General features: G+C 41.8%; 1 protein-coding gene across 2 annotated transcripts; it reads left to right on the top strand.

Annotated features, from left to right (window-relative positions):
- Nucleotides 1-5,205: 5,205 nt before the first annotated feature.
- On the top strand, nucleotides 5,206-9,684 carry LOC110533869 (galectin-9). 2 transcript variants are annotated; one of them, XM_021618429.2, is made up of 11 exons: nucleotides 5,206-5,503; nucleotides 6,360-6,448; nucleotides 6,595-6,802; nucleotides 6,967-7,092; nucleotides 7,435-7,476; nucleotides 7,671-7,748; nucleotides 7,946-7,984; nucleotides 8,194-8,226; nucleotides 8,346-8,434; nucleotides 8,864-9,020; nucleotides 9,202-9,684. In XM_021618429.2, exons 1-11 carry the CDS (start codon nucleotides 5,474-5,476, stop codon nucleotides 9,346-9,348), a joined length of 1,038 nt encoding a protein of 345 aa, XP_021474104.2. In that variant the 5' UTR covers nucleotides 5,206-5,473; the 3' UTR covers nucleotides 9,349-9,684. The 2 variants fall into 2 exon arrangements, with proteins under 2 accessions (XP_021474104.2, XP_021474105.2); XM_021618430.2 differs by lacking the exon at nucleotides 7,671-7,748.
- Nucleotides 9,685-15,524: the final 5,840 nt, after the last annotated feature.

Raw genomic sequence — 15,524 nt, 5'->3', positions numbered from 1 at the left:
GGTCGCAAAGTTCAAGGGGGCCGAATACTTTCGCAAGGCACTGTATATCCACAGTAAAACGAGTCCTATATCGTCATAAGCTGAAAGGCCGCTCAGCAAGGAAGAAGCCACTGCTCCAAAACCCGCCATAAAAAAAGCCAGACTACGGTTTGCAACTGCACATGGGGACAAAGATGGTACTTTTTGGAGAAATGTCAGTTGTCAGTTTTGCCTTGAAGAATGGGCATAAATCCCAGTGGCTAGATGTGCCAAGCTTATAGAGACATACTCCAAGAGACGTGCATCTGTAATTGATGCAAAAGGTGTCTCTACACAGTATTGACTTTGGGGGGGGGGTGAATAGTTATGCTCAGGTTTTCTGTTTTTTTTGTCTTATTTCATGTTTGTTTCATAATAAAAAATATATTTTGCATCTTCAAAGTGTGTTGTATAAATCAAATGATACAAACCCACCAAGAATCAATTCCAGGTTGTAAGGCAACAAAATAGGAAAATTGCCAAGGGGGTAAATACACTGCTCAAAAAAATAAAGGGAACACTTAAACAACACAATGTAACTCCAAGTCAATCACACTTCTGTGAAATCAAACTGTCCACTTAGGAAGCAACACTGATTGACAATAAATTTCACATGCTGTTGTGCAAATGGAATAGACAACAGGTGGAAATTATAGGCAATTAGCAAGACACCCCCAATAAAGGAGTGGTTCTGCAGGTGGAGACCACAGACCACTTCTCAGTTCCTATGCTTCCTGGCTGATGTTTTGGTCACTTTTGAATGCTGGCGGTGCTTTCACTGTAGTGGTAGCATGAGACGGAGTCTACAACCCACACAAGTGGCTCAGGTAGTGCAGCTCATCCAGGATGGAAAAATCAATGCGAGCTGTGGCAAGAAGGTTTGCTGTGTCTTTCAGCGTAGTGTCCAGAGCATGGAGGCGCTACCAGGAGACAGGCCAGTACATCAGGAGACGTGGAGGAGGCCGTAGGAGGGCAACAACCCAGCAGCAGGACCGCTACCACCGCCTTTGTGCATTGAGGAGCACTGCCAGAGCCCTGCAAAATGACCTCCAGCAGGCCACAAATGTGCATGTGTCTGCTCAAACGGTCAGAAACAGACTCCATGAGGGTGGTATGAGGGCCCGATGTCCACAGGTGGGGGTTGTGCTTACAGCCCAACACCGTGCAGGACGTTTGGCATTTGCCAGAGAACACCAAGATTGGCAAATTCGCCACTGGCGCCCTGTGCTCTTCACAGATGAAAGCAGGTTCACACTGAGCACGTGACAGACGTGACAGAGTCTGGAGACGCCGTGGAGAACGTTCTGCTGCCTGCAACATCCTCGAGCATGACCGGTTTGGCGGTGGGTCAGTCATGGTGTGGGGTGCCATTTCTTTGGGGAGGGCGCACATCCCTCCATGTGCTCACCAGAGGTAGCTTGACTGCCATTAGGTACCGAGATGAGATCCTCAGACCCCTTGTGAGACCATATGCTGGTGCGGTTGGCCCTGGGTTCCTCCTAATGCAAGACAATTTTTGGACCTCATTTGGCTGGAGTGTGTCAGCAGTTCCTGCAAGAGTATGGCATTGATGCTATGGACTGGCCCGTCCGTTCCCCAGACCTGAATCCAATTGAGCACATCTGGGACATCATGTCTCGCTCCATCCACCAACGCCACAGACTGTCCAGGAGTTGGCGGATGCTTTAGTCCAGGTCTGGGAGGAGATCCCTCGGGAGACCATCCGCCACCTCATCAGGAGCATGCCCAGGCGTTGTAGGGAGGTCATACAGGCACGTGGAGGCCACACACACTACTGAGCCTCATTTTGACTTGTTTTAAGGACATTACATCAAAGTTGGATCAGCCTGTAGTGTGGTTTTCCACTTTAATTTTGAGTGTGACTCCAAATCCAGACCTCCATGGGTTGATAAATTTGATTTATTTTGATAATTTTTGTGTGATTTTGTTGTCAGCACATTCAACTATGTAAAGAAAAAAGTATTTAATAAGAATATTTCATTCATTCAGATCTAGGATGTGTTATTTTAGTGTTCCCTTTCTTTTTTTGAGCAGTGTACTTTCGCAAGCCACTGTATGTCCTATAACAGGGCTGCCCAAACCTCGTCCTGGAAATCTACTGTCCTGTAGGTTCTTTCCAACCCTAATTTAGCTGTTTTGATTCAGCTAATTAAGGTATTGTTGAGCAGCTAATTAGTAGAATCCAGTGTGTTAAATTAGGGTTGGACTGAAAACCCACAGGATAGTAGATCTCCAGGAAGAGGGTTGGGCAGCCCTGTCCTATAAGGAGCATTGGTGGCAAATCTGATGGCTGTATGGTAAAGAACATTTAGCTGCTCGAGAGCACCCTTAACTGCCGATCTATAAATTACGTCTCCGCAATCGAGAATGGGTAGGATGGTCATCTGAATCAGGGTTACAGTGCCTTGCGAAAGTATTGGGCCCCCTTGAACTTTGCGAACTTTTGCCCCATTTCAGGCTTCAAACATAAAGATATAAAACTGTATTTTTTTGTGAATAATTATTCAGCCCCTTTACTTTCAGTGCAGCAAACTCTCTCCAGAAGTTCAGTGAGGATCTCTGAATGATCCAATGTTGACCTAAATGACTAATGATGATAAATACAATCCACCTGTGTGTAATCAAGTCTCCGTATAAATGCACCTGCACTGTGATAGTCTCAGAGGTCCATTAAAAGCGCAGAGAGCATCATGAAGAACAAGGAACACACCAGGCAGGTCCGAGATACTGTTGTGAAGAAGTTTAAAGCCGGATTTGGATACAAAAGATTTCCCAAGCTTTAAACATCCCAAGGAGCACTGTGCAAGCGATAATATTGAAATGGAAGGAGTATCAGACCACTGCAAATCTACCAAGACCTGGCCGTCCCTCTAAACTTTCAGCTCATACAAGGAGAAGACTGATCAGAGATGCAGCCAAGAGGCCCATGATCACTCTGGATGAACTGCAGAGATCTACAGCTGAGGTGGGAGACTCTGTCCATAGGACAACAATCAGTCGTATATTGCACAAATCTGGCCTTTATGGAAGAGTGGCAAGAAGAAAGCCATTTCTTAAAGATATCCATAAAAAGTGTCGTTTAAAGTTTGCCACAAGCCACCTGGGAGACACACCAAACATTTGGAAGAAGGTGCTCTGGTCAGATGTAACCAAAATTGAACTTTTTGGCAACAATGCAAAACGTTATGTTTGGCGTAAAAGCAACACAGCTCATCACCTTGAACACACCATCCCCACTGTCAAACATGGTGGTGGCAGCATCATGGTTTGGGCCTGCTTTTCTTCAGCAGGGACAGGGAATATGGTTAAAATTGATGGGAAGATGGATGGAGCCAAATACAGGACCATTCTGGAAGAAAACCTGATGGAGTCTGCAAAAGACCTGAGACTGGGACGGAGATTTGTCTTCCAACAAGACAATGATCCAAAACATAAAGCAAAATCTACAATGGAATGGTTCAAAAATAAACATATCCAGGTGTTAGAATGGCCAAGTCAAAGTCCAGACCTGAATCCAATCGAGAATCTGTGGAAAGAACTGAAAACTGCTGTTCACAAATGCTCTCCATCCAACTTCACTGAGCTCGAGCTGTTTTGCAAGGAGGAATGGGAAAAAATGTCAGTCTCTCGATGTGCAAAACTGATAGAGACATACCCCAAGCGACTTACAGCTGTAATCGCAGAAAAAGGTGGCGCTACAAAAAGTATTAACTTAAGGGGGCTGAATAATTTTGCACACCCAATTTTTCAGTTTTTGATTTGTTAAAAAAGTTTGAAATATCCAATAAATGTTGTTCCACTTCATGATTGTGTCCCACTTGTTGTTGATTCTTCACAAAAAAATACAGTTTTATATCTTTATGTTTGAAGCCTGAATCGTGGCAAAAGGTCGCAAAGTTCAAGGGGGCCGAATACTTTCGCAGGGCACTGTATATGACATACAAATGGTATAGAGAGAAATAGTCCTAAAATAACTACAACCTAAAACTTCTTAACTGGGAATACTGAAGACGCATGTTAAAAGGAACCACCAGCTTTCATATCTTCTCATGTTCTGAACAAGGAACTTAAACTTTTTTACGTGGCTTTTTTACATGGCACAAATTGCACTTTTACTTTCTTCTCCAACACAGTTTTTTTGCATTATTTAAACTAAATTGAACATGTTTCATTATTTATTTGAGACTAAATTGATTTTATTTATGTATTAAATAATGTTAATTGTTCATTCAGTATTGTTGTAATTGTCATTATTACAAATACAAATCGACCGTTTAATCGGTATCAGCTTTTTTTTGTCCTCCAATAATCGTTATCGGCATTGAAAAATCGGAATCGGTCTACCTCTACTCTGGTGGCATTTATTTTGGGGTATGCATGGGTGTCTGAGCTGTGTGTGTGTTAGTCGTTTAAACTAACAGCTCGGTGCTTTCAACATGACAATACCTCTCACAAAAACCAGTAGTGATGAAGTCAATCTCTCCTCTACTTTGAGCTAGGAGAGATTAACATGCATATTATTAATGTTTGCTCTCTGTGTATATCCAAGGGCCAGCCGTGCTGCCCTATTCTGAGCTAATTGCAATTTTCCTTAGTCCCTCTTTGTAGCACCTGACCACATGACTGGGCAGTAGTCCAGGTGCAATAAAACAAGAGCCTGTAAGTCATTCCTTGTTGAGAGTGCTGTTAAGAAGACAGAGCAGTGCTTTATTATGGACAGACTTCTCCCCATTTTAGCTACTGTTGTATCAATATGTTTTGACCATAACAGTTTACAATCCAGGATTACTCCCAAGCAGTTTAGTCACCTCAATTTGATCAATTTGTGTGTGTGCTGTTTGTAAGTCATGACCGTGAACACATCTTGCTTTAACAATTGAACATTCGCTAAACAGCATACCCGTTAGGCTACTGCATCCTCTGCGACCTCACCTGTGATATCAAAGTCATTTTTGATAAGGCAAGAAAATAAAATTAACGATTTGGTATAATTTTGATTATGGAAGATTGAATAAGTGCGGTTCAAACTGTTTGCTTGGAATGATTTGTTGCTATCGTCTCTATCTGTACATGAGAGTGCATCCGACTCAGTCTCCCTACCAGAAAATACGTATAACAACGATGACCGCATGAGTCATTTTCTGAGAAACGAAACTTAAGGAAGAGGAAACAAAATACAAAATAATTTACGAATGCCGCGTTCAACACAACTGGGAACTCGAAAATCTCCGACATCATTTTGTTCAAACAAATCGGAACTCGGAAAAAATACTAGCTCCGACCTGGAATTATCGATTTGGACGGTCAACCAATTTTCCAGTTGTTTCCAGTTTCCAAGTTTCCAGTTGTTTTGAACGTGGCAGAAGAGAACCGCCGGACCTCGATGTGCTGCACTCTCTAGATTCACCAAACAGTCGCACAGACACACTGGAGCATGGCTTGTCAGCAACCCTTCTTCAATCCGGTAAAAATCTAATTTGACAGTATTTACATGTCTTTTTTTTAGCCCCCATTATGTTTGAGTTTCAGGAGTCATTTTGGTGATTATTGTTGGTGTAATGTCCACAATATTTTTATATTCTGGACCCACAGATTTTCCTCTAGCCCAGCACGCACTAGCACATCCGATGCAACTAAAATGAGTTGTAATGGGTCTGCTAGTGATGAGTTTAGTGGACTAGAACAGGACTGAAAAACATTGAATAGGTCTGTCTATTTGCTGTCATTTTCATATCCACCTTTGACACTTAAAACCTTAAGTGATTGATATAATTAATGAAAGAAGGTAAGGAGAAAGGAAACTAACCATTTAGATTGTTATTGGTTACACAATGCTTGATGTGGCCATTGTTAGTGTAACGGATGTGAAATGGCTAGCTCGCGGTGTTCGCGGCAGGGTAGCCTAGTGGTTAGAGCATTGGACTGCAACCGAGCATTGCAACCGAAAGGTTGCAAGTTCAAATCCCCGAGCTGACAAGGTACAAAATCTGTCGTTCTACCCCTGAACAGTCACGTCACTTTCTCTGAGAACCTTGAAGTAGTAGTTCCCTTTGCTCTGCAAGGGCAGCGGCTTTTGTGGAGCGATGGATGATGATGCTTCGAGGGTGACTGTTGTTGATGTGTACAGAGGGTCTCTGGTTCGCGCCCGGGTATGGGCGAGGGGACGGTCTAAAGTTATACTGGTACATTAACGTTTAACGTTTTCAACTAAGTCTATTGCAAAGTCCCTCGCCTTATCAGGCAGACGACCTAACTACAAGCTGGTGAACGACATTAGCTACCCAGCCTGGTCAAGTGTTGTTTTTTGCTTCATGTCCTAGAGATTGCCATTCACTGGCTGTATCCAGGGAGCTCTGCATGAGGGGAAGACCATCACTGTGACAGGGAGAGTCCTGCCAGGATGCCAGAGGTAGTACATACCTAGTAGTACATCTCTTTTTCACTGTAGGACAGCCATGTCGTCTTTAGCTCAGTCTTGTCACTCACTATCAGCACAGAAGGGATCTTGTTAAACCTAATCACTTTAAAATATGCCCCCCTTTTTTCTCTCTGTAGGTTTTATGTGAATTTGCAATGTGGCTCAAGAGGAAATCCCGACATAGCCCTCCACTTCAACCCCCGATATGATGAATCCAAAGACGTTGTGATCTGCAACACCATGCAGCACTCTAAGTGGGGCCCAGAGGAGCGTGAATACCCAGCATCCATGACCCGGGGGGCCAACTTTACCCTCATGTTCCTGGTCAACAGAGATTCATATTCGGTCAGGAGACTTTTATCACTTATACTTAGGCTACACATTTTTTTTTACTGTGGATTGAATTGCATTGTATCTCTGTTTTAGAGCAAAAAAGATTCAAACCCTCATTATTTTTCCTCCATGTGCCATTGATTTTCTTGTCTCTCCTAAATCATGTCTTATCCCAGCTGATTGTGAATGGTGCTCACTTCATGGAGTACCTGCACCGGCTGTCGTTCTCCAGAGTGGACACCATCACCGTGGATGGGGGAGTGGAGATCCAATCCATTGCCTTCTCCAACCCTGCAGTGACAGTGAGTATCTGAAAGGTCCTCTGTTTTGGAGAATACTGTACATCTTTGCATTCCAAAGGATCAGTCTTAAACATGGACAGATTTGCTGATCTTGGTCAGTTGTTTGGAATGCTACCCAGTCTGCAAAACAAGTTGCAACTTGTCATGGTCGGAGTGTATAATGATTGTAAGGATGTTTTGGACATATTTTTAGTGTCCAAAAAAAGTATTTCCCGCAGTTCCTACTTTAATCAAATTTCCTACTTTAATCATTTAAATAAATAGTATTCAGACTTACATGTGCTGACCAAGAGTTTGTCCATATCCTACACAGAGAAATGAAATGTGTTTTCTTTTCTCCAGTCACCTCCTCCCCAACCAGGATATCCTGTCCATCCACACAGTGTGAGTATTCTCCAGACAGACTGATCAACAGGATTCTTAGTTATACAAGTGTTAACGAGTTTTAGTATTTGGATTTACATAAGGCCTGCAGTTGTATGGAAACACTTGTAATTAGTAATAAGCACATTACTACATATGTGTCCTCACAAAACAGTAGCATAGGCCATAACCCAAGAGAGACATTTTGTTTACAGGGTCAACGGAACCGAACCAAATCTCATCAAAGTAAATCAGGTCCCAAAACTCCTCCTCAATGGTGTAATGCCACACAGGTAGATTATAGCATTCTGGGTTGGAGTCTAATTTGGCGTATTTAGTCTTTTTCCTTGTGGTGGGTGTTGTCATAAGATGGCTGGATTTCATTCCATTCAGTCAATTTTAACTTTGATGGTTGATCATGCTTTCCTTGTATTCATGGTTTCCTTGTTTAATTTGATACTTGTTTGACAACTGTTTGTTTGTTTTGTAGGCTTTCTCGGCTGCGTTTTGCGCCCAAGGACTTTTTCAGGTGCATTGCATTCAAATGAATCAACTTTTTAGAGTTCAAAATTTGTAGAGTAGAGGCCAACATTAGGAATTTTATTGGAGTCGTATCATTGATATATCTAAAGGAATAAAGCTGAAATGAAAATGAAGCTCTGACAAGATTAAATAGTTTAGAGAATGTACTGAAAGGTGCTATTCTTCAGATGGTAATGTACAAGGTTTATTTTACAGACACCCCCTCCATACACCCCCCAGCCGTCCTTCGTAAGTACCCTTTCTTTAACCTACAGACTAAGTGCAGACTGAACAATTACATTAATTGATTTAGTATCGAAACCGATTGTTAGGTTGATATGGTGATGTTATGGACCCTGTGTTTTCAGGTTGTGCCATATAAAAATATAATGGTAGGTGGACTTTACCCAGGCAGAAACATCATCGTCCAGGGTGTGGTCAACCACAACGCTGATAGGTAAGTAACGATTACTCATTTGAAACACATCTGGCATTATTAATTTGCTTGTCACCAGCTATGGGTCGGAATTGGTACTATGAATCGTGTACCTGTACATTACAGACAATCCAGATAGATGGTAAGGAAAAAGGTCCTTTTTAGATTAGTCTCACCCTCCAAATGATTTGCATAATTTTTCATTCACGATTGTGTAACACTCACCACCAGCAAAGTTCTCCCTCTCTAGAAACAGTACATTACAGAGCTATACAGTACTAAGTCATTCCTTCAGCATATCAATGGCCGACATGGGTAAGGGTGATACTCTTTGTAGGCTTACCTTTGCACACCCTTTCCTGTATCTACTACAGAGCGTTCATTTATTTGGTCATCTAACATATTCCTGGCCAAGCCTTATAACCATGATCATGGTATTTATGGTTCCAGGTTCTATGTTAACCTGCGTTTCAACTCGGGGGTGGCGCTCCACTTCAACCCCAGGTTTGATGAGAACACTGTCGTGCGTAATAGTCTCCTGAAGGAACAGTGGGGTCCAGAGGAGAGGAAAGGGGGCATGCCCTTCTACAGAGGCCAGCCTTTTACGGTATAAACTCCATTATACCTGATTGTAGACTGTATTATGGAAGCTAGCTATATTTTTGTTTTGTTTTTGTGCATTGACAAGAATTTGAGCTGAAATTAGTTCTGAATGTGTTTTAGCTGCAATGCTACCGTGTGCTTTTCCTTGGATGAACTCAGCACTCATGTCGGGCTCTCTGTTTCAGATGACCATTACGTGTGACACCAAGTGCTACAGGGTGATGGTGAATGGAGTCCAGATGTTCAGCTACAACCACCGCCACTTCCTGCTCCAGCAGATAGATATCCTGGAGGTGGAAGGGGACGTGAGCCTGTCCTCTGTGGTGTTCTAAGTAATGACTCTGTCCTCTGTTATGGTTTGAGTCACATACACTGGGGTCAAAGGTCAACAGGGGTAGGATCTGATCAGGACATTATAAAGACCGATGGGTGAGAAATCATCTCTTCTGTGTGTGGATGTTTTGCTATGTGGCTGATGGCGAATGTTGATATCATGTTGGGAAAGATGTTTTCATCAATATTTGTATCTCTTTCATAAACTATTTCATTTAGAGTAGACTATGTAAAATATTGTCTTCTATTTATCACATTCCACATACTTACTGTATGTCCGTTCTCTCTGTACCGACAATGTTTCTACATCAAATAAACTTCAATATTGGAACTAAGATGTTGTCATAATTCTACATCACCGCTAGGGGGCAGAGAGGTTCTGATAAAATTACTAACTTTGTCCTGCTTCAGATTGTCGTGGGAGGGTTCAGATTTTTTATTAAAAACTAAATTCGAAGGATTTTGACAAAGTCAATACTGATGACATTAACGGAGCTGTGAATCATTATAATTACATGAAGTGTATTCAAATGACTGGGAGTTCCAGGTGGTTGGAAATGGGCTAGTAGGCCGGTCGACAGATGTATGCCCTAGTCGGCTGGCCCTCGCTACATATTCGTCGCCAGACCCACTGGCTCCAGGTCATCTACAAGTCTATGCTAGGTAAAGCATCGCCTTATCTCAGTTCAATTGGTCACGATGGCAACACCCACCCGTAGCACACGCTCCAGCAGGTGTATCTCACTGATCTTCCCTAAAGCCAAAACCTCATTTGGCCGCCTTTCCTTCCAGTTCTCTGCTGCCTGTGACTGGAACGAATTGCAAAAAACGCTGAAGTTGGAGACTTTTATTTCCCTCACCAAACATCTGCTATCTGAGCAGCTAACCGATCACTGCAGCTGTACATAGTCCATCGGTATTTAGCCCACCCAATTTACCTACCTCATCCCCATAATGTTTTTATTTTATATACTTTTCTGCTCTTTTGCACAACAGTATCTCTACCTGCACATGTTCATCTGGTCATTTATCACTCCAGTGTTAATCTTCTAAATTGTAATGTTTCACTCCTATGGCCTATTTATTGCCTACCTCCTCCTGCCTTTTGCACACAATGTATATAGATTTGTTTTTTCTACTATGTTATTGACTTGCTTATTGTTTACTCCATGTGTAACTCTGTGTTGTTGTCTGATCACACTGCTTTGCTTTATCTTGGCCAGGTCGCAGTTGTAAATGAGAACTTGTTCTCAACTAGCCTACCTGGTTAAATAAAGGTGAAATAAAATACATTTGAACACTGTGAAGCTTTAATTTGGGCTGCAATTTCTGAAGCTGGTAACTCTAATGAAAATATCCTCTGCAGCAGAGGTAACTCTGGGTCTCCCATTCCTGTGGCGGTCCTCATAAGAGCCAGTTTCATCATAGCGCTTGATGGTTTTTGTGACTGCACTTGAAGAAACTTTCAAAGTTCTTGAAATGTTCCGTATTGACTGACCTTCATGGCTCAAAGTAATGATGGACTGTCATTTCTCTTTGCTTATTTGGTATTTTACCAAATAGGGTTGTCTACCTTATCACAACACAACTGATTCGCTACACAAATGAACTTTTAAGAAGGCACGCCTGTTAATTGAAATGCATTCCAGATGACTACCTCATGAAGCTGGTTGAGAGAATGCCAAGAGTGTGCAAAGCTGTCATCAAGGCAAAGGGTGGCTATTTGAACAATCTCAAATATAAAATATATTTTAATTTAACACTTTTTTGTTTACTACATGATTCCATGTGTTATTTCATAGTTTTGATGTTTTCACTATTATTCTACAATGTTGAAAATAGTAAAAATAAAGACAAATCCTGGAATGAGTAGGTGTTCTAAATCTTTTGACCGGTAGTATATATATTTTTCTCTCACAAAGTACCTTTTAGCCATCCTTTTCATCTGTAGGCCTCCGGGCAGCCCTACATCCTTACTGCCACCAGTCATTTTTCAATGCGCTATTTAAGAGGTAGCTCAGTGGTTGCGTAGGGGTGCTTTCAATCTATGGTGTGCATTCGTGCATGTATAAAGACATTCTTTCATGGGGGTGCTAAGCCTATTCTTTACAGGGCTTCAGCACTGTCTTGCCCCTCCCTGGAGCTGCCCATTACTGCCTGGTTGTACCAAAATTATTTAGACCAGTACCTGCACAAGTTGGCCTTTCTTTCACTAAAACAGATGCCTATGCAACATTCTTTAGATTAGTGAAATGAGTTCATTTTGCAGCATGTGATTTGATATGCTTTCTGAGGAGACCAAAATGGCATCTTATTCACAAGGAGCCCCTTCACACAGGGTCAAAGCATGGTAACATTACATGTCAACAAATTTGGATGACAAAGTATGTCAAATCAAAGTTTAGGGCGGATGCAGCGAAATGCTTGTGGTACTGGCTCCTAACAAAGCAGTAAAATGTCAATCAAGTACACAAATAATACAAATAAATAAAGAAATTTAGAACGAATCTAATTAACAACCCAAATAGCACTGTAACAGAATTGAATTTACACGATATTAAGAATGGTATGTACAGCAGTAGATACAGTGAGCTCCAAAAGTAATGGGACAGTGACAATTTTTGTTGTTGTTTTGGCTCTGTACTCCAGCACTTTGGATTTTAAATGATACAATGACTATGAGGTCAAAGTGCAGTCTGTCAACTTTAATTTGAGAGTATTTTCCTCTATAGCGGGCGAACTGTTTAGAAATTACAACACTTTTTGTACATTGTCCCCAATTTAGGGGACTAAAAGTATTGGGAAAAATTCACTTATATGTGTATTAAAGTAGTAAAAAATTCAGTGTTTGGTCCCATATTCCTAGCACGCAATGCTTACATCAAGCTTGTGACTCTACAAACTTGTTTGGTTGCGTTTGCTGTTTGTTTTGCTTGTGTTTCAGATTATTTTGTTCCCAATAGAAATGAATGATAAATAATGTATTGTGTCATTTTGGAGTCACTTTTATTGTAAATAAGAATATAATATGTTTCTAAACACTTTACATTATCATACCCCCAAGACATGCTAACCTCTCACCATTACAATAACAGTGGAGGTTAGCATTTTTGCAGCAGTAGGATATTTGTGTGTCTGTAACGTTCTCACTCATCATTATAGAACGGCAGCAAAAAAAGCTCTATTTTCATGTTGCTTATGAGTGCATTTCACACTTCTTTTGGATTATAATTGGATTTTAAGGCTTGTATGAATGTCCTACTTAATATAATGTTTGTCTCATCATCGCAAATCAGTTGCATTGTACTTTTAAAAAATGGCTCTTTGGCTAGCTTTTGCCATAGCCAATTCCAATGAGCGTTAGCATTCTAGCTAACAACTGCTGCCTCCAAAATAGTTTATTTGCAAGGATCACAACCAAATATAATCTTACGCTTCGATCACACTGACAGCGTCATTGTCATTGTGCAAAATAGTACGCAGCATCATCTGGATATGTCTGCAACAAAAGCTCAACATTCACCTTCTGCTAACATTTCTGTCAAGAGGTCTATGCATACAGTTTGATGCATACATTATGCACCACACCGAACGCACTGCAACTGCCTGTGCAACGCAATGCTGCGAGGCAAACGCAGCCGTTTCATTGGAAATGAATGTACTTCTGGTGTACCAAAATGCAATGACGCTGTAGGTGTGATTGGAGCGTTAGAGACTGTTCACGCAAGAATCAAAACAATTGTTAGCATATGAGAACCCCAAAAACGTATTTTGTTTAGAAATAATAAAAACATAAATCTAGGCTATGTTGAATAGGCGCAGATTGCGATGGCTTTCTTACTGCCGCCAAGAGTCACGCATATCTCTGCCTGATGTCAGTGTGTTGTGTACTGGAAAAGGGTCAATAGGTTGCACCTCTGTCACTCGGTCGCATCATGTGGTTATTATGAATGTTCTCAACCTGCCTTCCGTCGGTGGCACCATAGTGATGCCCTAAAGAGGTGATAAACCCAGTCATTCTGGATTGAGGATACTGTTTAGTCTAAATTAAACTATAGTGCCTGGAAATACGCTGACGTTGCTCAAGTAGTCAAATATACAAGGGCTGCATAGCGAACATAACAAATACAACTGTTTATATGGATTCTCATGACAATTTAAATTGGCATAAACTGCAGTGTATGGGAATTGACGCTGTTGACAGCTCATTGCATTTTGGTACACCGGTATTACATTCATTTCCAATGAAACGCTGCGTTTTCATTGCAGCATTGCGCTGCAGAAGCAGTTGCAGTGCGTTCGGTGTGGTGCATACGTTGACGTATGCGTCAAACTGTATGCGTAGACGTCTTGACAGAAATGGCAGCAGAAGGTGAATGTTTCACTTTTGTCCAGATGATGCTGCGTACTATTTTGCGCAATGTCGGTGTGCTCGAGTGGCCTGCTTTCAGTACGTTTTTAATGTTCTGGAATGTTCAATTGAACGGAAACGGTGCTGTACTGAACTACCAGTTGAAAACCAGGGAGGTTCGGGAACGCTGTCAGCATGGTCACTTCCCTTTAAATGCATCACTCATTGTTTCTAGCCACACCCACCAAACGGGAGCAGATGCACCTCAAAGTCTGTTCAAGAACGTACATTCAGTACAAACCGTTCTGCAACGTAGCAAACGATCAAGCGAACTGAACACACTTCTGATTTTATAGACTAGTAACATGGTAAACGTAAATCCGGGACACTCAAATGGGTATGTTATGTTCGGTGTGGTTACATAAGATTGATAGAAGGTTACTTACTAGCAACCCAAAAGTTACGTGTTTGAATTTCATCACTGACAACTTTAGCATTTTAGCTAACTCCTACAAAGCAAATCTAGCTTTGGCTTTGATAAATGCAACATGTAAAGTGTTGTTCCCTGTTTTATGAGCTGAAATAAAATATCCCATACATTTTCCATACCCCATACATTTTCCATATGTACAAAAACAATTATTTCTCTTAAATTTTGTGCACACATTTTAGTAAGAATTTCTCCTTTGTCAAGATAATCCATCCCCCTGACAGGTGTTGCGTATCAAGATGATTAAACAGCAGTATCATTACACAGCTGCACTTTGTGCTGGAGACAATAAAAGGCCACTTTAAAATGTTCAGTTTTGTCACACAACACAATTCCACAGATGTCTCAAGTTTTGAGGGAGTGTGCAATTGGCATGCTGACTGCAGGAGGGTCCAACAGAGCTGTTGCCAGAAAATTGTATGTTAATTTCTTTACCATGAGCCACCTCCAAAGTCATTTTAGAGAATTTGGCAGTACATCACAAGCACATGTATCCACACCAGCCCAGGACTTCCACATCCAACTTCTTTACATGCGGGATCGTCTGAGACCAGCCACCCGGACAGCTGATGAAACTGAGGAGTATTTCTGTCCCCTTTTTCAGAGAAAAACTTATTCTGAGTGGGTAGGCCTGGCTCCCAAGTAGGTGGGCCTTTGGCCTCCCAGGCCCACCCATGGCTGCGCTTCTCTGCCCAGTCATGTGAAATACATAGATTAGGGCCTAATGAATTCATTTCAATTGACTGATTTCCTTATAGGAACTGTAACTCAGTAAAATCATTGAAAATGTTGCATTTATATTTTTGTTCTGTATAGTAAAACAATAATTGTTCTTATGCAATGGATAGACTGTGTCCTTAGGTTGTCATAAGAATTACTATGTACACTTTGTGAGAGAAAAATACACTGCTAAAAAAGTTATATTCTTCTAGTCCTATGCTTCCTGGCTGATGTTTTGATCACTTTTGAATGCTGGCGGGTGCTTTCACTCTAGTGGTAGCATGAGACAGAGTCTACAACCCACACAAGTGGCTCAGGTAGTGCAGCTCATCCATGATGGAAAAATCAATGCGAGCTGTGGCAAGAAGGTTTGCTGTGTCTGTCAGCGTAGTGTCCAGAGCATGGAGGCGCTACCAGGAGACAGGCCATTACATCAGGAGATGTGGAGGAGGCCGTAGGAGGGCAACAACCCAGCAGCAGGACCGCTACCTCCGCCTTTGTGCAAGGAGGAGCAGGAGGAGCACTTCCAGAGCCCTGCAGAGTCTCCAGCAGGCCACACATGTGCATGTGTCTGCTCAAACGGTCAGAAACAGATTCCATGAGGGTGGTATGAG

Source organism: Oncorhynchus mykiss, chromosome 10 (assembly GCF_013265735.2).
Source record: "Oncorhynchus mykiss isolate Arlee chromosome 10, USDA_OmykA_1.1, whole genome shotgun sequence".
In the NCBI taxonomy this organism is placed as follows: domain Eukaryota; kingdom Metazoa; phylum Chordata; class Actinopteri; order Salmoniformes; family Salmonidae; genus Oncorhynchus; species Oncorhynchus mykiss.
This window is presented reverse-complemented; position numbering and strand designations above follow the sequence as displayed.

Excerpts from the sequence above, each read along its gene's own strand:
- LOC110533869 (XM_021618429.2), top strand. The coding sequence starts at position 5,474 with ATGGCTTGTCAGCAACCCTTCTTCAATCCG. Across the intron at positions 7,093-7,434 it reads TCTCCAACCCTGCAGTGACA|TCACCTCCTCCCCAACCAGG; the intron begins GTGAGTATCTGA and ends TCTTTTCTCCAG. Across the intron at positions 8,435-8,863 it reads GTCAACCACAACGCTGATAG|GTTCTATGTTAACCTGCGTT; the intron begins GTAAGTAACGAT and ends TTATGGTTCCAG.